At 40.7% G+C, this 22,421-nt stretch overlaps 1 protein-coding gene across 1 annotated transcript in view; it reads right to left on the bottom strand.

Moving 5' to 3' along the window:
• ikzf2 (IKAROS family zinc finger 2) overlaps positions 1-22,421 on the bottom strand; it is a 91,135-nt gene that overhangs the window by 29,711 nt on the left and 39,003 nt on the right. Inside the window, exon 2 of the mRNA XM_063005732.1 lies at positions 3,404-3,460. Coding sequence (XP_062861802.1) covers positions 3,404-3,460 — 57 coding nt within the window. The remainder of the gene's footprint in view (positions 1-3,403; positions 3,461-22,421) is intronic.

Here is a 22,421-nt window from a genome sequence, read left to right as displayed (position 1 = left end):
TCTGGAAAATGTACTGATCACAGATTTATTCATACACACACACACACACACACAAACATGCAAACACACACACACACACACACATATACACATGTAGACACATAGATACAAGCATACACATACACACACACACATGCATTCACACATACACACAGATGCATACAGACACACACAGACATATACACACGTACACACATAGATACATGCATACACACACACACAGATGCATACACACACACATATATACACAAACACACACACACACACATAAATACATGCATACACACATACACACTGATGCATACACACACATACATATATATATATATACATGCATACACACACATACATATACATACATGAATACACACACATAAACACACACACACAATAACGAGTGTTGAGGCCATGCTTGAGAGAACATACTGATCACCAATTTGTTCACACACACACGCATATACACACACACACACACACACACACACACACACACACAAGGCCTTCATGGACACATTGTATGTAGCGCTGTTGTACGCAGCAAGAGGACAGAAGGTCCTGGGTTTGATTCCCTTTCTGTGTGAAGTTTGCATGTTCTCCCCGTGTCTGTGTGGGTTTCCCTCTGGGAGCTCCGGTTTCCTCCCACAGTACAAAGATCTGCAGCTAGGACAACTGGTGTGTGTGTGAGTGTGTCATGTGATGGACTGGTGACCCGTCCAGAGTGGTTCCTGAATTTCACCCAGTGAATCAGATCCACCGTAACCCTAAATCGGACAAACTGGCCTGAACCGTGCTCAGGGGTTCATCAGGCTTCAACCAACACGCTTCTGATTACTAGTCCGGTACCTTAACCGCCGCCCTCATGCACTTGAGGTACAGACCTCACTTCAGCCCTGGTACCCTCGTCAGCCCGGGCGCTCTGAGTGGCGGGCGCGTGCCAGCGGGAGAGCTGGTTAACCTTTCAGCCACGCGCTCGGCATCGGGGTCGGGTTTCCATCGCTCTGCACCCGGGCTGAGTTTACAGGGGGGGGGGGAAGGTGAGCCTGTCCTGATCTGTGTTCCTGCAGAGCTGACTGGAGAAGTGCCGTCGCCTCACAGCGTGAAGGGTCTGTGTTCAGTTCCCAGGCCTTCTGGGTCCATTCTGTGTAGAGTTTTGCATGTTCTCCCTGGGGTCTGTGTGGGTTTCCTCTGGGCGCTCCGGTTTCCTCCCACAAGTACAAAGACGTGCAGTCAGTTAAACGGTGTGTGTGTGCGCAGGCACACTCAAAAATCTTCTAACGGACAAAAGTATCGGGACGCTCCTTCCATTATTGAATTCATGCGTTTCAGCCACAACAGTTGCTAACAGGTGTGATAAATGAATGATATTAAGGAAATTCTATTCTTCCAACTTTGCAGCAACAGTTTAGGGAAGGACCTTTCCAGTTCCAGCATGAGTGAGCTCTATAAAGACGTGAAGAAAAAGCTCCAGTGTCCTGCACAGAGCCCTTAGCTCAGCCCCACTCAACAGCTCTGGGATGAAGCGGAACACCGACTGACACACAACTGCTGGCATCTTTCGACTGGCGCCCGACCGGCTGATAGCACGTGAAGCATTTAGCATTCAGACTCTTTTATCCATAGTGACTTAGTATTGTGACCATATACAACATAAGCAATTGAGAATTAAGGACCATGCTCAGGAGTCCAACAGTGGCTGCATGCAATGGTGGGGCTTGAATACGTGACCTTAACCACTGACCTACCACTGAATGGTCACTAAAACAACAAAACCTGGAGCTCATAAAGGAGATGAAACTCCATCAAACCCATACAGAGCAGGAATGTGTATGCTCTCTGAACCTCCAGACTTAAAAAGACTTTTATTTTGGAGTGTTTTTAAATTATGACGAGTCAAAAACACACATAAAACAGACTGGACGTTTCAGGCTTGACCTTATAACCTGACTATTGCGGGTGACTTTTCTGTGCCCATATAAACAGGTCTAATCTGACCAAACATCATCCTGGAAAAGTGGTCTGTTTCCAAGATGTTGAGGGGTCAAGCGTAATCCAAGAGCAAGCTTTACGTGTCCATGAGCAGGTCGATGGGATGTGTAGGAGACCTCCGCTCGCTGTAAGGTGCCTGTTTTAAAGCAGGGGCTTCATTTTTCTTGAACTTTCAGTAATGAAAAGCTCGTCTGACTGCGGTCAGTGATCGAGCAGCTTCCAGTCCATGATGGTCATGTTTTAGCGGTACAGGAGATGGTTTACACCAGCAGCGATCACGCTGTGTGGACGTCATCATCAAACTCTAAACTACTATCAGGACAGACTCATGGAGCATGATCTAGCACTGTTTATAAAGACTAAACTACATATCTGTTATTATATAACACTATAACAGCTTAGTATATCACATATTACATATCTCATCTAAATATTTAAAGCTAGGATACTTCTTAAATATTTTATATGATACCACATTTTTATTCTATTTATTCAATTACACAGTGTGTACAACATTACTTGTGTACTTTATTTCTTTGTACTTCAATTATTTTTGCTTTAATGTACCTGGAGCTGCTGTAATAACTGACTTTCCCTCTGGGATTAATAAAGTTATCTGTCTGTCTGTCTGTCTGTCTGTCTGTCTGTCTGTCTGTCTGTCTGTCTGTCTATCTATCTATCTATCTATCTATCTATCTATCTATCTATCTATCTATCTATCTATCTATCTCTGTCTGTCTGTCTGTCTGTCTGTCTGTCTGTCTGTCTGTCTATCTATCTATCTAAAAGTGCATTGAACGACTCTTGTGTGCTTTGTGATGCGTGTTTTGCATCATACAGTCACAGAAAGAAAACAACATCAGCACAAATACCAAATTTGCCATGAAATCCTATTTTAAAGCCATTTCCATTAATATAGAGTCAAAATTCCTCTCTGTGGCTTCAGTGTCTGCTTTTCTTCAAGAGGATTCAGTCACTAACGGGTGAGAATGCCTGGCTCTTATTCAACATTCCAATTCATCCCGAATTTGTTCAGTGCGGCTGAAGTCACAGCTCTGCACCGGCCACCGGAGTTACTACAGGTAAAACTTATCAAACGTGTTGTTTTGGGTTTGGCTTTGTGCACGGGAGCGTCATTAAGGGCCTTCCTTAAACCGTTGCCAAAAAGTTTATTTCCTGAACGAAATCAAAGCACAAAATCTATTTCCTGTTCCTGAACTGATTTATTACACCTTTAAACAACGAGTGAGGCAGAAACTCACAAATCCACACATTAGAGGAGGTGTTCAAATACTTTTGGTCATAAAATGTGTCTCAAACAGCCTCCTTTAGAAGGATTCTTCAGGATTTTCATGCGTGCCTGTGGGAATTTACCCAACAGACATAAGATTAGTGATTAATAACGGCGTCTACATACTTTTGGTCAGGTGTGCCACTATCGTCATGACGGATCCTCTGGCTTTTAATCCCTGTCCTGTCAGTCAGAGACGGAGAGAGAAAGAGATCAGAACACACGGAGAGAGTCCCGGAGAGAGTCGATGACAGGTAGTCGCGGAGTCCGGCTCCGGTTACAGCGGCGGGGTCAAAGGAAATCTCAGGTGACCGTCGCTAACCTGGCAACGGGAAACAAGCGAGCGCTCCGATTTGAGTGACGGACGGAGAAGGGGAGAATTTTCCGTAACGGCTGGGTGGGTTAGACGCGGCCTCCCGCCACGTCCGGCCCTCGCCGGGTGGTGAAGCTTCATCTCCGCTCAAAATACAGCGGTACCGTGTAACCCAACGTCCTCTAAACTCAAAATCTTTCAAACTCGACGTGTTTGTGACCGCTGCCTTGTTCAGCGCTCTGCTTGAGCGGTAAAACCTCCTCAGCGTGTGAATCTGAGCTGAATCTGCATCAGTGTGGAATAAGGTGCAGATCCAGGGTTACAGCTCCACGTGTATCTGTGTTTATCTGGATTCTCCTCCCTGTTTCACTTTTAAACTTGTGTTACAGCTCCAGCTTCTGAGAAATGGTGAGAATCAGAATCAGCTTCTCCCAGAGTCTAAAACGCTTCTGGTTCAGAATAAAGCTTAACGTGGTTTAATGTAGTAAAAGAAGGAGACAGGAGCACTAAACTTCTCTTCATTATTACTGCTCATAAGTTCCTCCACTAATCACATTCCTCACTCGCTGTTTTACTACAGTAAATCACAAAACAAGTTTTGAGGTATTTTTATTTTTCCCATAAGGATGTTTGGAGAACCTGTTAATGCGTCCATGGTCCCGTGGAGCTGCAGATATTTTAGTCTCATGTAAAATAATGAGGTTGTTTTTGACACTTAAACACTGAAAATAACACAAATATAATATAAACACACTGAAATACAATTACTAACAGTTACACATCAATAAAAATACAATAAAAGCTGCACTTTAGTTTGACTTCTTTATTGTTTCCTGACGCTTCTTAATGGTGGAGACGCTTGATGTTGGAATATCGTATTCCCTTCAGCACCGGCGCATTCACATGAGAAGAGACAAAACCGCTTTTGCGCCGCTGTGCAGTTATTTCCTATAAAGTGTAACGGTGGCGCGCACGACTTAATGTGGAAAAAAACAGAAACGCCCAAAAAGCAGTTTTGTCACTTCTCGTGTGAATGCGCCGGTGCTGAAGGGAATACGGTATTCCAAGCATCTCCACCATTAAGAAGAGTCAGAAAACAATAAAGAAGTAAAACTAAAGTGCAGCTTTTATTGTATTTTTGTTGATGTGTAACTGTTAGTAATTGTATTTCAGTGTGTTTATATTATATTTGTGTTATTTTCAGTGTTTAAGTGTCAAAAACAACCTCATTATTTTACATGAGACTAAAATATCTGCAGCTCCACGGGACCATGGACGCATTAACAGGTTCTCCAAACATCCTTATGGGGGAAAATACCTCGAAACTCAACGTCTTTAAAACTCAACACCACTCCCAGAACCAGTTTTAAGGTAGCGCTGTATACAGAGAGAGAAAAGAAGAGAAAAAGGTCAGCCGTCTGATTTCAGGACAGAGATACGAGCTGAAACCACGGAGCAGAACTGATGTGCTGATATCCATCCAACACCGCGACTCTTATCGCCCCGACAGGCTCTGACACACTCGTCCCCCGAAAGCGTGCGGTTTTCACGGTTTTACTACTGTTCCATTTCAGTCGACAGCCCGGACTCGTTCACCCCCCCCCGCAGGCACCTATAGTATTAAAAAGGCGACCGGCTGCCCCCGTGCTGATGCGAGTCGAGAGTTTGTAGGAAAGCCCGATGGAGAGCGCAGGAGCGCGTGGGACTGCGCTGAGTCATAACCAGATCCCGCGCTGACTGAGAGCACAATGCCTGACTAAAAATAGAAGCACCGAGCGCTTTGTTCCACACTGGTTTCACACTGGAGTATTTTGGAGGACGATAAAACGCCTCCGACGCCCCGGAGTCGATATCGCAACCGGCTAATTCAATCAGCACTGAGTCAGAGATTCACCTGATGAACCACTGGTCAGAAAACGTTCAATAAAGGACTGAAAGTGTGTACACGGTCAGGTGTTCCAGCCACGCCCGCTCCTAACCTAACACACGTATAAAATCATTAAATCAGGTTTACTTCATAAACGAGGTGATTTCAGCTCCGTGGCCGCCGCCGTCTTTCCGGTTCCAGCGTGACTCTTCACCCGAGAACAAAACCACGTCCATAAAAACAGCCGTCAGACGAGTCCGACCAGTCGCGCGCGATCCTGGCCTCGGCCTCACTGAACACCTCTGGGCTGGCTGGGATGAATCGGAAGGCTGAACGTAAGCCAGGTTTTTCGGTTCTGCATCGGCGCCTTGTTATTTTAATCAGTTTATTTGTCACATGCAGGTCAGACACGGAGCAACCGGCAGTGAGATGGTTTTTATAACCACCGTCACATCAGTACCACAGAAAACGTAACGTACACAACAGACATAATTACACACACACATATTTATATATATATATATATATATATATATAAACAAAAATAAATAAAGATAAGAATAGATAAATAGAGAAGTGTGCAGTATGAGCCCATAAAGTGAATACAAGGTGCATAAAGTGCAAACTAGTGTTGTGCAATGTTAGTGAACTGTGACTACATGTATATATACATACATATACAGTATGTACACATACACACACGTATGCACACATGTACACATCTACAAACACCTACACACATACATGCACACATGTACACATCTACACACTCACACACACACACACATATGCACACATGTACACATCTACACACACCTACACACATACATGCACACATGTACACATCTACACACTCACACACACACACACACATATGCACACATGTACACATCTACACACACCTACACACATACATGCACACATGTACACATCTACACACTCACACACACATATATACTGTATATGCACATGTACACATCTACACACACACATATGCACACATATACACATCTACACACACACACACACATACATCCACATGAACATTTATGCCATTCAGCGGAAGCTTTTATTTAAAGTGACTGATTATTACGACTTAATACATTTTAAGCAATTGAGGGTTAAGGGCCTCACTCAGGGGCCCAACAGTGCCAACTTGGCAGTGGTGGAAAAGACTGGCAACCTTCTGAGTACTTTTCAGTACCTGAACCACTGAGCTATTACTGCCCTACATACATACATACTGTACGCTCATACACAAACAAACACAGTGTATATATACATATCAGCATGTATGCTTAATCTATATATATTCATCTTGTGTTGTACGTAATTACTATAGAAAAAAAAAAATCCTCAGTGTTTCGAAGGGCCTTGCTCAAGGGCCCAACAGTGCCAACCTGTACCTTAACTGCTGAGCTACCGCTGCCCCAACAGAGAGAAAAACGAGCCCATATTTAGGATGATCCTACACTGTCCTCCTAAACTTGTACAGATGGAGTTCCATACGGTCCGGACGACGTGCTCAGCTAAACGTCCGCCTTTAAGAGCACATCACACCACATCAAAGCGCAGAGTTTGCGCCGCGCCTTCGCATTTTCACACGTTTAATCCACGCCATGCAGCCTCGGACCTGAACGAGACCTATAGCAAATCTCACTTCCGCAACAGGACCCTCTAAACTACAGCACACTAACACTCCTGCTATAAAGAAATGCTTTTATTTTCCTCTCTCAGTGAGACGCTAAGGTGAGAGGAATGAGGAATCAGCTGCAGCACATCATTTGTTTTCCCTAAAAAATCAGATGTAAATCAGTCGCAGCTGCGCTGCTAAAGTTAGCGCCCAGCTCTTAGATTCTTCAACTGAAACAGCGGTCGGGCGTGTGGGTGGTGCAGCGGTGAAGTACGCTAGCACACTATTGCTGACATGTGGGGATTCAGGGTTTGAACCTTGGCAGTGCTATCGGCAGGTTGGACGTCTGTATGGACATGATTGGCACTTGATTTGTCAGTGCGCTCTCAGTGCAGGTCGCAAGCCCGGGTAGAAATAGGAGGGGTGCGCCAGGAAGGGCATCCGGGGTAAAAACTGCACCGTGTCTTATATGAGGACCAGATCTACTGTGGCGACCCTTCAACACGTCCTTGTGTTTATTTATGTGATGAGCTACAGCATTAGTACATTGAACACTCATATCAGATGCAATGACGGTGAATGAAGATGTTTACTTTTGTACTTCCGGCCCCTATTTATGTATTTGTACTATTTTATTTCTGCAGTTTCTTCCTTTTCTCCCAATTTAGTCATACCCAGTTCCTCTTCCTCTGCTGGAGACCCCGATGGTGTACGAGGAGGGTATATCCTCCTGACTTGCCCCCCCCTTAGACACGACTCCTTCTTATCCCCCCCCGTACTTTGGTGGATCGGCGCGAGAGGTCGGTCTCGCTCACGGAGAGTCACGCGCTGATCTCCACGTTCCTCCACCAGGATCCTGACACAGCGTCCAAGACCCCGCCCACGTTTTAGTCCCGTCTCTTCCCACCCGGCAGACTGTTTTTTGACTGTTTTTGTGAACTGGTTTGAAGATCACGACGTTATTACTTTTATTTCTCTTTGTTTACAGATGAAATGAAGTTTGCTGGAAGACGCTCAGAGTAACCTGGAGTGACGTGACGATTATTTTTGGCTTCAGGCCCATTTTAGGGGATTTTTTAGGGTGGGGCGGAGCAGCGATGACAGAGCGGAGAGATCAGCACAAGGGTTTCTGTACAGGATCCGTTCTCCCGAAATTGGTTGTGGCATGTTGTACACATACGAGTTTTCGAGTCGGGATCTGGTTTTTCCTGTCAGGCCTGGTGCCTTTGGATCAAAGTTCCACAAGCACAAACACCCTCCCACACCCTCCCACACACACACTCACACACACACACACTCTCACACACACGGCCTGGTGTGATTTAAAGCCTCGAAAGAGCGTCCGGGAGAACGAGGTAGAGCCAAACATATCCGGACGCCTGACTGCGAGCTCGTCGTTTCATTTTATAAACAAATGGTATTAAAATAGAGCCACCTTAGTGAGATCTTTCTTCTTAGAAGCTTCTCACCAGACTTTGAAGTGTGTCTGTGTATGGGAATTTGTGCCCAATGAGTCTAAAGACGCCAGCATTTGTGTGTCAGTCGGTGTTCCGGTTCATTCCAGAGCTGTTGAGTGGGATTGAGCTCGGGGCTCTGTGCAGCTTTTCTTCACGTCTTTTGGAACAGGAAAGGTAGATAGATAGACAGACAGACAGACAGACAGGTAGGGTAGGTAGGTAAGCAGACAGACAGACAGACAGACAGATAGGCAGGTGGGCGGACGGACGGACAGGTAGGTAGGCAGGCAGGCAGACAGACAGACAGACAGATAGGAAAGGGCCTTCCCTAAACTGTTGCTACCAAGTTGGAACCAAGCATGGAACAGTTTCCTTTATATCACTGATTTATTCCACCTGTTGTGGCTGAAGGCGTGTCCCAAAACTTCTAAAGCTTTCTATGGGTTTTGGAGTGTGTCTGTTGGTACTTGTGTCCATCCATCCTAAAGGTGTTCAACAGTACATCAGAGCAGACTGTGCACAGAGGTAAAGGCATGCCAAAATAGAAAAGGGCCTTCCCTAAACTTATTAAGACCAAGTTTACAAAGAAAAGTGCTGGTTCGATGCAAATCGTCTCACTTTGACCCGATAACGTCCAAATACTTCAGGGTTTTTCCTCTGGCAACGTCTTACTGATTAAAAAATGCAAAGTTTTTTCCAGACACAAAGAAAAAAACGTCGAATTACAGATAATTGGGTGTAAAATCACCCCTATGAGGGACACGCAGCACCTCCCGCTCCACCTCTCTTTAAAACACACCTGATTTGAATCTTAATCAAATCACCAGTCTCTTTTAATTAAAGCTATTTCAGGATCCTCCAGAGTTTCTTTACAGTCTGAATCCTTATTCCTTTCTAACATGCATCCTGATCAGAGCTGCAGTGGGTGCAGTCCCAGTTAGGTCCAGCTAGGTGTGAGGTAGACCGTCCAATACCCCCTTGATCTTGATCTGGTTCCATACAGGCTTCTTAGAACCTCGGCCCACGTTCCCGTTTGCACAGTTTTTAGAGGAACCAAGAATGAGGAGGTCATCAACACAACATACCACAGTACTAAGAATCTGGCGGAGCACGGAGATTAACTGCAGGAATTTGTGCTGCTGTTACAGATGTTCGTTTTCATCCAAAAAATAATCCCGGATGAACTATTGGGAATAAAAACTCTTAACACTTACGCCTACTGATCTTACTGAATGTTCAGAACCTTTTCATAACCTTTAAATAGATAGATAGACAGACAGACATACAGACAGACAGACAGACAGACTGAGAGACAAATAGACAGATAAATAAACAGACAGACAGATAGATAGATAGTCAGACAGATAGACAGATAGTAATAGGTAGGTAAGTAGATAGATAGACAGACAGACTGACGGATAGATAGATAGATAGATAGATAGATAGATAGATAGATAGATAGATAGATAGATAGATAGATAGATAGATAGAAAAACAGACAGACAGACAGAAAAACAGACAGACAGACAGAAAAACAGACAGACAGAGAGACAGACAGACAGACGGACAGGCACTTTATTTATCCTGAAGGAGAATATGCCGGGAGGTTTTAAACTAGGTTCATGAATTGGTTGAAAAGGTGAAGAACTAAACCAGGTTCTAAAGACCTGCATCACAGTGCTAAACAAAACTAAACGTCTCTAAAACACGAGTACACACTCCAAATCCATTCATAAAAGCTCATCCTGAACATCCAGTAAGCGGCAGTTTTCTTATTTGAAGGTCAAAGTCGTCCTACACGTTCCACATGTCAGCATCAGAAACTGAATCATATCTGCTTCTCTGTATTGTTCACTCCATGATGACTAAAGCGTGACGTGTTATACGTGCCATCGAGTCATTAGGGCCGAAACCCGGCGGCCGCGCGGCGTTAAAACCGGCACGACGGCAGCGCCGAACAAACAAAGCGCCAGGGTTCAAGGGTTAAGCCTGATTAAGCCTCAGGGAGTCATCGGGAGCCGGTGGCCCGTCCACATTTTTCTTCCTCTCAAGTTCCTAACACACCTGCACACCTGCGAGGGTTAATCAGGCGGTGCAGAATGTTACCTGTCAAGTGTGTTGGGATGTGGAATAAAAGACAAGAACGCAGACGCGTAGGACGGTCGGTCCAACCAACCCAGACACACACACACACACACACACACACACACACACACAAAACCTGCACCTTTATATCATAAAGCAACAATATGTTGCACAGAGGGGAGGGATCTCAATAGTTACGGTCTGAATTATACAGCTGTGAGAGTCCCGAACACACCGGGGTCCCGAAATCTGTCGTGTCTTTGTTTTAGGGAACAGGAGCTTCAACGAGTCGAACATTTTTCGAATTCCACGACGTGTTATCACGCAAACACAACTTATTCAACCAGTGACACGTACCTGAGCTGCTCAAAACACAGTAAATTATATATAACATGATTTTTCTTTACTTATTTAAGTATTATTTTACTAATTATTTGTGGATCTTTTACACTCTCTGAAACAGAAAGCTCGTCTTTATTTCTCGTTACATCAGAGTAAATCCTCCACAGAGGGATTTTATCAGCCTGTTCCATCTGAGTGAATCTGTGTGGGGAGGCGGGCAGCCAGAGGGGCGGTACCACCGAGCACCGGGTACTAAGCCCCTCATAGATAACAAACCCAAACCAGAGCCAACGAGCAGAACGATTAAATTTAGGAACCTTTTATATATAAATAAAGCCTAAAACTCCAAAAATAAACCCTATAAATAAAGCTTAAAACTTTAAAAATAAAGCTTATAAATAAAGCCTATAAATAAAGCCTAAAACTTTATAAATAAAGCCTAAAACTTTATAAATAAAGCCTAAAACTTTATAAATAAAGCCTAAAATTTATAAATAAAGCCTAAAATTTATAAATAAAGCCTAAAATTTATAAAAAAGCCTATAAATAAAGCCTAAAACTTTACGAATAAAGCCTATAAATAAAGTCTAAAACTTTATAAATAAAGCCTAAAACCCTATAAATAAAGTCTATCAATAAATCCTATAACTATATAAATAAAGCCTATAAATATATAAAGCCTATAAATAAAGCCTCTAAATAAAACCTATAGATATATAAATCCTATATATAAAGCCTATAAATAAAGCCTATAAATATATAAAGCCTATATATAAAGTATGTAAATAAAGACTATAAATATATAAAACCTATAAATAAAGCCTATATATATATAAACCCTATATATAAAGCCTATAAATAAAGTATAAAATCCTATAAATAAAGCCTATAAATATATAAATTCTATAAATAAAGCCTATAAATAAAGCATAAAATCCTATAAATAAAGCCTATAAATATATAAATTCTATAAATAAAGCCTATAAATAAAGCCTATAAATAAAGCCTATAAATATATAAATTCTATAAATAAAGCCTATAAATAAAGCATAAAGCCCTACAAATAAACCCTATATATACATTTGATAACTAAAGCCTATACATAAAGCCTATAAATAAACCTTATATATGAAGCCTATAAATAAATCCTAGAACTCTATAAATAAAGCCTTAAACCCTATAAATAAAGCTTAAAAATAAATACAATTAAAATAAAAACTATACAATATTACACTGATATAGTTTATTTATTACTTGCCTTTATTGTCATTGCACAGTGCACAACAAAAATTTTTGAGCATCTCCTTGACGGTACATGAATGTACACATATACACATGTATGTACAAATAAACATATACACATCTAGATACAAACATTAGTTTAGCAGAACGCTACAAACCTTGGTGGTGTAATAAGTCTAAATTAAAAGTCACGCTGAAAGTTGGCTATTTATTTATTATTTTTAAAATATTTTTATTTATTATTTAATTAATTTAATGTGAGATTTAATGCTGCACAATATATTAAATAATTATTTATTTTTATGCTTTATATGTATATTATATTAAATTATATTTAATGGTCTTTCAGAATAATAAAGACTTTCATTGTATTTCCTACAGAAATACTTGTCCTGTTTTAGATCACCTTATGATATATATATATATATAATTTATTTATTATTTATTATTCATCATTTACAGATTGTTTTTATTTAAATGCTCTATAAGTGAAACAGTTTTCAGCAGCAGGTCGAGAATCTCAGTGATTTTCTGATGTGAAACCACAGATTTTAGCTCATCGGCTCTGAAGACCCCCCACACAGACCAAACCCAAATAAAAGCATAACGGTGGGTCACACGACACGCCACGCCACATAAAAGTCATGGAGGTGAATTCTGGGACACACGGCGGACCCGTCTCACGAGTTATACATATATAATATAATATATAAGTGTAAAACTTACTGGCTAGATATTCATCGGTCGCCTCCATGTCCGTGTCGTGGAGGAAGAGCTGAGGAGGGAAGAAGAAACACGCTGTTAGAGATCAGAGCTGCTAACCATGTGTGAAGACGTTTTATATAAAAGATGAACGTTAATGTCCAGCCTCATTCACATCAATTATAATTAATAAAAATCATTACAGCTGCTGATCAGAAGCTTCCAGAACACAAAAATCAACACCGGATCTACACTGATCAGCTATAACATTAAAACCACCTCCTTGTTTCTACACTCTTTTATCATTTATCATTACACTCGTTTCTACACATTTTATCAGCTCCACTTACCATATAGAAGCACTTTGTAGTTCTACAATTACTGACTGTAGTCTATCGGTTTCTCTACATGCTTTGTTAGCCCCTTTCATGCTGTTCTTCAATGGTCAGGACCCCCACAGGACCACCACAGAGCAGGTATTATTTAGTGTGTGTTGTGCTGGTATGAGTGGATCAGACACAGCAGTGCTGCTGGAGGTTCTAAACACCTCACTGTCACTGCTGGACTGAGAATCGTCCACCAACCATAAATATCCAGCCAACAGTCCCCGTGGGCAGCGTCCTGTGACCACTGATGAAGGTCTAGAAGATGAGCGACTCAAACAGCAGCAACAGATGAGCGATCGTCTCTGACTTTACATCTACAAGGTGGACCGACTAGGTAGGAGTGTGTAATAGAGTGGACAGTGAGTGGACACGGTGTTTAAAAACTCCAGCAGCGCCGCTGTGTCTGATCCACTCATACCAGCACAACACACACTAACACACCACCACCATGTCAGTGTCACTGCAGTGCTGAGAATCATCCACCACCTAAATAATACCTGCTCTGTGGGGGTCCTGTGGGGGTCCTGACCATCGAAGAACAGGGTGAAAGCGGGTAACAAAGCATGTAGAGAAACAGATGGACTACAGTCAGTAATTGTAGAACTACAAAGTGCTTCTATATGGTAAGTGGAGCTGATAACATGGACAGTGAGTGTAGAAACAAGGAGGTGGTTTTAATGTTATGGCTGATCAGTGTATAAATATAAATATAAATCACACATTACAGGATCACTGCTGAGGTGTAGATCAGTTCTGGGGATTCAGAAATTTCTGGAATGAGTGTTTTTGTCTGGAATGAAAAAAACTGACCATACGTGAACTTAAAAACCTGAAATCGGTAGTGTATCTATCATCTCTGACCACTTAATTCTGGTCAGGGTCAAAAAATCAGAAACACCTATAAAAAATCAGATCACGTGAATTCCAGTCTCTCTGGATTTGACATGAGTGCTTATATTCTCTTGTCCTTTTTTATTAGACCCTATAAACTGTATATAGAACATATATATCTGTGAAAGTCTTTACATTAAACAACAATTCTAACCTGCTGTACAGGATTTAAGTACACAAGGACCAAAATATCAGAAACAGTTATAAAAACAAAGCTAAGATCTATAAACGTGAACATCGTGCTTCCATAGATTCCTCTACACGCTCGTAATTGTTGCTAGAATATAAACAAGCTGCTCAATCATTTATATTCGCTCATATTTGTATTTATTTATTGATCTGTATTACATACATTAATGTATATCCATGTACTGTACAGTATTACTGCATTAATCAATAATTAATGACGGTTTCTATCTACGGGCAGGTAGTGCCTTCAGAAATCAGAGCTGCTGATAAACTAGAAGTTCTTGATGTAAACGGCAGCACCGACACACACCTCACACACACCTTACACACACACACACACACACACGTTATACGCAAATAAATCAAGATCTAAACATTCACGCTGCAAATAAACACGTAAACAAAACAAGTGTCGTCCAAACTGGACCTGGATTCAGAATTAAAGATGTTTCTCTCAGAGAGTCTCAGAGACAGAACGAATAAAGAAGACTCGACTGGACGGAGCTTCGGAGCAACAAGCACAACGTTCACGAAAACACGTAATAGTTCCCTGACAGGAGCGCCATAAAGGATTTCACAGATGGAGTTGCAGGACGACCTGAATGCAGCAGGAACAACAGTGAGGGAAACACTGCACTGCAATCAACTCCTTTCTTATAACAGGATGTCCGTGGACAGCAGATCTGGTCCAACAGGACCAGACTTGGAACCTGGGCTTGGGACCTGCACTAAGAGCGCACTGACAAGCGCACCTCCCAATGACCAGGCTGTTTCCGCCACCCCAATTCCGGATATAAGCCAATAACGCCCGTGCAGACGCCTGAACCCTGGATCCACAAATCTCATCACTAGTGGACTAGCATACTTTATATCAGTATATATAGTATATAGTATAATGATTATATAATTATATGCAATGCTGATGTCGTTGGAGAGTTTATAACACCGCAGAGTCGGCAGATTTAGCAGAACTATGTTTATGATAATGAGGTTACAGACGCCACATACACACGTTACCAAACCCAACCAATAAAACACGTTTATATTCCAGCAGAGTTGGTTTATTAAATCCAAATCAAACCACTTTTCTATATGACTGCTTATATTACAGGCAAAATGTATACTTTCAATACATTCTCAACATCATTTTATGTCATTAGAATGTTATTACTAATATTAATATTTATTAATATCAATAACATCAAAGTTTCATATTAAGTTAGTTATAGTTAGTGATATTTCCTGTGTGTCCGGACTTGAGGGACACCCTGTGGTATTATATTAGCTCCAGTAAAGTACACACACACGGAGCCAAAATATTGTAGACACACTTTAATACATGATTCCCCTGGACTTCAGTCTATGAGGGACCGTGAAGGATCGTAGAAGAGCAGCGACACTGGTGGCACCTCAGGAAGAAACTGACATTTATAATTTTATACAAGATATTTTAATTGTTAATTGAAAGTTAATAATAATTTTTCATTTTTGGGAGAAGAGGGGGGGGGGGTTTAAAACCAGTGACAAGGGACCAGAATGGATTTAAACACAATCAATAAAATAATAGAAAATAGACTCCCATTAACAATACATAAATAATGGTTGGATATAATCAATACTGGATTAATACTGGATTAGGACCGGGTGTCAGGGTTCAGATTTCAGTATATATCAGTAGAAGATATAGAGCATTATAGAGAGGGGGCCAAAAAATATAGACACACTTTAATAGATGACCCCCCGAGCCCACCTTCTTTAGATTTAACACCCCTGCTGGACTTCTACCTATGACGGACCCTAAAGGACGTGGTGCAGTATAGAAGAGCAGCTATATCATTTAATTTTACAGTTTATTATCATCATTAAAGAGCAGCTACACAGCTACACATGCAGCACTTTAATGTTTGTATACTTATATACAGGTTTATACAAGTCTTTTATTTTATTTATTTGTTTTTGGTTGTCGATATGTACAACCCCAAATCAGAAAAAGTTGGGACTAATAAAAATAATATAATAAAAACACAGAGTTTCTTACATTGACTTTAATTTTATTTGATGTCAGACAGGATGAAGCTGAGATATTTCATCTTTTATCTGCTCAACTTCATTTCATTTATTAATAAACATCCATTCCTGCATTTCAGGCCTGCAACACATTCCAAAAAAAAGTTGGGACAGTAGAGCATTTACCACTGTGTAATAATGTCTTTCCTTTTCACCACTTAAAAGAGGTTTTGGCACCGAGGAGTTATTTAGTGTTTCAGCTTTTATTTTGTCTCGTTCTTCCTGCAAACACGTCTTAAGATGTGCAGCAGTACGGGGGGTCGTCGTCGTTTCAAAATTCTCCACACGTTCTCTATTAGGGACAGATCAGAACTGCAGGCAGGCCAGTCCAGTACCCGTACCGACTCTGTCTTTCCTAGACGCTGCTTATTATAATCACGTGTTGACATCACATCATTATTTAGTTTTTCACCTCATTACTAGCCCTAAATCGCACCCGTCCCAACTTATTTTGGAATGTGTTGCAGGTCTGAAATGCAGGAATGGATGTTTATTAATAAATGAAATGAAGTTGAGCAGATAAAAGATGAAATATCTCAGCTTCATCCTGTCTGACATCTAATAAAATCAGTCAATGTAAGAAACTCTGTGTTTTTATTTTATTTACATTTTCTATGCTGTCCCTTTATGAATTATATATCCTGTATAAATACATAAACTACAGCAATAGTGTTTGGCCGCCGAAATCTCAACACAGGGCTAACAAGACGATTTATTTAATATTTAATATATAAAAGATCAAGAATCAAGAACAAGCAGGTGAAAAGAATCTATAAATATATAAGATGCTGATATATATATATACAGTACGATTTGTGTGTATTAGACAGAAACTATGTCTGCTGAAGCGTGACGGACCGACTCACTCGCTGCTCTAAAATAATTTCTTGCCCTATAAATAGCAGAAAACTTTCTTTAACAGGGGAAAATTTACTTACAAGCGTTCACGCCTGTCACTGTTTTCACATTTTCACACTGTACAAACAGAAAACGCAGCAGACAGAAGTCACGCAAACACACACGAGCTGCGATGTTAACACCAGCATCAAGAGCAAGCTCAGAATCACGGGACTGAACCATGGAACTGATCGGGTTCTGGTTCCAGTTCTGGATCTGACTGACACCACAGAGACGGACCGGCCACTTCGATTAACAGAACTGACACCAACATTTCAGCTTCGTTTACTGTGTTTGATTAATATCATATATTTAATTTTATAAAGCCGCAGCAAAGCCATTATTACAATATAAAATATTTCACTATAGTAAAAATGCCCCCCCCCCTCGCCCCATCACCAAGTATACTGATATAAGAATAATAAATATTAAATATCACACTCACTAGTTTTGTTTAATGTTAGAATTGGATTTGATGTGCCACAGATGTTTTAGAATTTAGGACCCCCCACCCCTCCAAACCCTGTAGATTTGCCCCCTTCCCTCGGTGGGTAGCACCGTCGCCTCACAGCGAGAAGGTCCCGGGTTCGATCCCCAAGTGGGGCGGTCCGGGTCCTTTCTGCGTGGAGCTTGCATGTTCTCCCCGTGCCCGTGTCTGTGTGGGTTTCCTCCGGGCGCTCCGGTTTCCTCCCACAGTACAAAGACGTGTTCTTGTGTAATGAGCAGCTACCGATTCTGTCATGAATGGAACCAAAGTGTAAAACATGATGTTACAATCCTAATAAATAAATACATTAAATTCTAGAGTTTCTAGACATCACAGGTCATCAGAACCCCATTTTCAATCCTCCACTGACCACTTTGATATGAACACGTATAATTACGCTGCTTACAGTCATAAGATCAACATGCACACACACACACACACACACACCTTTAACCCAATTCTATTTAGGTTTTCTGAACAGCGAAGCCCCTAAATACGTTTTCAGATCGATTTTTTTGAAAATCCACCCACATCAGATCTTTCATTATTATGTAACACGCGCTGCAGACGGGGCGGCTGGTCTGGAATGAAAAACACACGCTGAACGTCTGCATTCATCAGATTTACATTTACGTTTAGCAGACGCTTTTATCCAAAGTGACTTACAGTACTTTGACAGTATATTGTATAAGTAATTGAGGGTTAAGGGCCTCGCTCAAGGGCCCATCAGTGAAACCTGGCAGTGGTGGGGCTAGAACCAGCGACCTTTGGATTACTAGTCCAGTACCTTAACCGCTAGGCCACTAACTTTTTTGCACACTATATGGACAAAAGTATTGGGACGCCCCCTTCTCATTTCTGAATTTATGTGTTTCAGCCACAACAGATCCATTATATAAAGGAAAATATAAGCTTTCTCTATATAGTTTGCAGCAACAGTTTATGGAAGGCCCTTTCCCGTACCAGCATGTGTGAGCTCTATAAAGAGGTAAAGAAAAACCGAGAAACTCCAGCGTCCTGCACAGAGCCCTGACCTCAGCCCCACTCAACAGCTCTGGTCTGGGATGAACTGGAACACCAACCAACATCAGTGACCAGCCATACACATGGCGTCATCTTTTCTACTACTGAATGGGCACAAATTCCCACACACAGACACACTCCAAAATCTTGTGAGAAGCTTCTTAGATGTTGTTCTAGCTGTAAAGATCACGCAGAGGTCACTGTATTTTAATACTGGTTGTTTTTGAGACTGGACATCCAGCAAGGTGTCCAAATTATTTTGATCACACCGTGAACACTCTACACAGCAACTAAAACAACATACATGATATAAACACAATAAAAACATTTAATTTCTTTATTCTAATCGAATATTTGTTGAACTGGACGTACATGCGCGTACGTACGTACGTGGACGTACATTTTATTTGCATTACAGGCGGCTATAAATCACGATACCACGGCAACGGAAAATCACTGTTTCTGATTGGCTGGCGGGGACGTATTATTAATAATCACTTGTAAACTTGTGTGATGTGTTTGACATTTCTGACGTAATAATAATACACGACTGTAGCGTTTACATTACACGCAGATTGACGTTATAGCTTCCTAACAACATATTCTAACATATTCAGGTAATAAAAGTACCTACAGAGTCTGAGGCAAGGGTTATAATAGCAACCCCATAAAGAACCATGTCTGGTTCCCTAAAGAACCCGTAAAAAGTGGCTCTTAAACTTATTTATTTATTTATTTATTTATTTGGGGGGTTAGAAAGAGGCCAAAGAGCAGCAAATAGAACTGATATAAATAAAAAAATAAATAAAAGAAGAACCAAGCAGGTTCCTAAACGGCATGAGCACTGAGTGTAGGAACCTCAGACCCCGGCTGTAACGTGATTTACGATTTACGTTCAGCATCTCTTTACCTCCTGTACCATGTCATTACGTACTACTGAATTAACCTTCACGACTAAATTAACTCTCTGTTTACTGGTTCAATCCAAACTACACTCAACTGGTGAATTTGCCTAGTACTGGGACCATCATGGATGTCTATTACAGTGTTGATTAAACTATTATGGTATAAAGGCATTATAGACTGTTCTAGGCATGTGTACAGTGTTAATTCACCCTTTACATGAGAATAAACTGTTTAATTTTATCTAGTTAAGTCTTGAATTAGATAAAAAATAAACTAGCACTGACTGCTACATCATTTATTTAACACCTACGACCCTGAGGAACGTTTACAGCGTTAAATAAAATCCATCACTATAAACAGAGCACTGTTTTATTCCAATACAATCAAATGTTTGGTTAAAATAATAATACAATAATTTATTTCTATGGTTTGTGTGAAGTTTTGCATTGCTGGATTCACGTTCACTTGTAAAACTTTTATGTTCAGTAATAATATAAACTTGAACCTTATTTAACACGGTTGGTTAAACAAGCCCATAGAGCTTTTAATTTCTATTCTAAATCAATCAGCTCACACGGTACAGAATAAAAAACCTGCTGTGCTGAAATAACTCCTACAATCATGAAGAAAGTGATGCTTTAATGAACTTTAGAACCTGTAGACCTGATCTACACTGTTCAAACAACTCAACCTATTAAATAAAGTCTCGCATGGCTAAACTGGGCCTACCGGAATGAACCAGGACTACACGATCCTACCCACACCTACACACAGACTCCCGAATTCAATTAACCCTTAAAGTTGTATAAGATCACTGAGGGTTTGATGCTCGCTTCATCCCTAATCTTCACTTTTCTGGCTCAGATATTAACACAGACGTGAAAAAGCAACTTCTAGTGTTGAATTACACCAGAAGTGATTAACGTTTGATTTTTAAAGGAATAGAAGTCATTACTTTAGTTTGCATTCATTCTGTATTCTGTATCCACTGCTGTATTAGAATCTACAATTCTGCTCAGCTAACAGTGAATTTTAGAGTTTTAGTGTCTATTATTAAGCATTAAACCTAATTCAGAACTTCTACTGCGGTTCACAATTATTAAATAATGAAATAATAGAATAAAATGTATTTATGTGTTCACAATTTCAACAGAATAATATCTATTCATGTTTGGAATTAATATTGTTATGCAAATTAGTGTCGCATTAATAAGTGCAGTGATAAATCAGCACCCTCAGCAATAAACAAACTCATAAAGTGTTCAATCATTATTTTATAATAATTATTATAATAATTATTTTAATTATAAGTGCGAAATAAAGCTTTTAAATCATTAAACACAGATCACGATACTAAATGATCGGCAGTGTTGTAGTAACTAAACTCCCTGTTAATCAAATTTATTATAATATTAAACATTAAAACTCACACTATTAAATGAACTTCTGCAGGACTGAATTAACCTCTTCTTTACTGGCTAACATTAGAGTTCAGTACTAAAAATCCAACTTTTAAATCATTAAATCGTGATAAAATGTTGATATTCGGTGATCCACGAACGCGTAAATCATTAAACAGACAGTGAATAATCCTCCACAGGGTTAAATCAACCAACCAGCTCACATTCAGTGGTGGATTAACCTGTAGTGCAACGATGATTTAATTCCAACATCCTGATTTACCATATAAAGAAAGCATTGTATACTGTGGAACAAGCTCTTGTACAATAAATCGAGGGTTAAATCGACGGAATTGGTGTTAAATACCTGTTTTATAGAGTTGTATTAGATGAACTTTAGTCCTGACTTAATTCTAATGTGCTAAATTCGCGTTTTAACCCCTTTGGTATTTGCTGGATTAACATATTTAGGACTGAACTAACACTCCCGACTGAGTTCGGTTCTAGTATTCAGTACTAAGTGTTGAATTGGGCTAAATCTAGATCTAGAAGAATCTAGAAGATCTGCGTGAATAGAAATAAATGATGTGTAGAATTGTTCAGACTGGATGGTATAAATTTAACTCATACATCAATTCTATAATGTTTATAGACTGATTTAATTAACATGATTGATCTAAACGTAGCACTGGTACCGTCAGTGCGCTAAAACACCTGCCGCACTACCCAGGCGCGCAAACCAACCAGGCGCTCACTGACTCCAACTGTCAGTAATGGTTTAACTTTATTTTAATGATATGCTCCTTTTTATGTCGTATTTGCTTTACATACCTGCCTGCAGTTTAACATAAATCCATGTTCCAGGTGTAATAATGCGTAACTAATGGATAACGCGTTCTAACAGAACCCAACCAGCAGGACACCAGCAGAACCAGTAAACAACACCAGTACCATGAAGCTTCAGATTCATAAACAACAGTGTCACCAGCACACCAATCAACATTTAACCCTTTGGTTGGTCTACATTCAGTGTGAAATGAAATGGCCATGAGTGGATCATCAGTAAATGTTTACCTTCACTCGTGTCCACCTGTGGAACTGGTTCTGGATAAAAGATCCCCACAGCACAACAGACCATCAACAAACTGGTGCTTTATCTCCGACCTGGTTCGGATCTTATGTGACTCGGGTGTCTCCGACGAGTCTGTGATCGGGACGCGATCATCAGGAGACCAGCTTCGGCCACAAGTGGAAAAA

Source organism: Trichomycterus rosablanca, chromosome 12 (genome assembly GCF_030014385.1).
Source record: "Trichomycterus rosablanca isolate fTriRos1 chromosome 12, fTriRos1.hap1, whole genome shotgun sequence".
Taxonomy (NCBI): Eukaryota; Metazoa; Chordata; class Actinopteri; order Siluriformes; family Trichomycteridae; genus Trichomycterus; species Trichomycterus rosablanca.
Note: the sequence above shows the minus strand (reverse complement) of the source record. Positions and strands in the feature narration are given on the sequence as shown.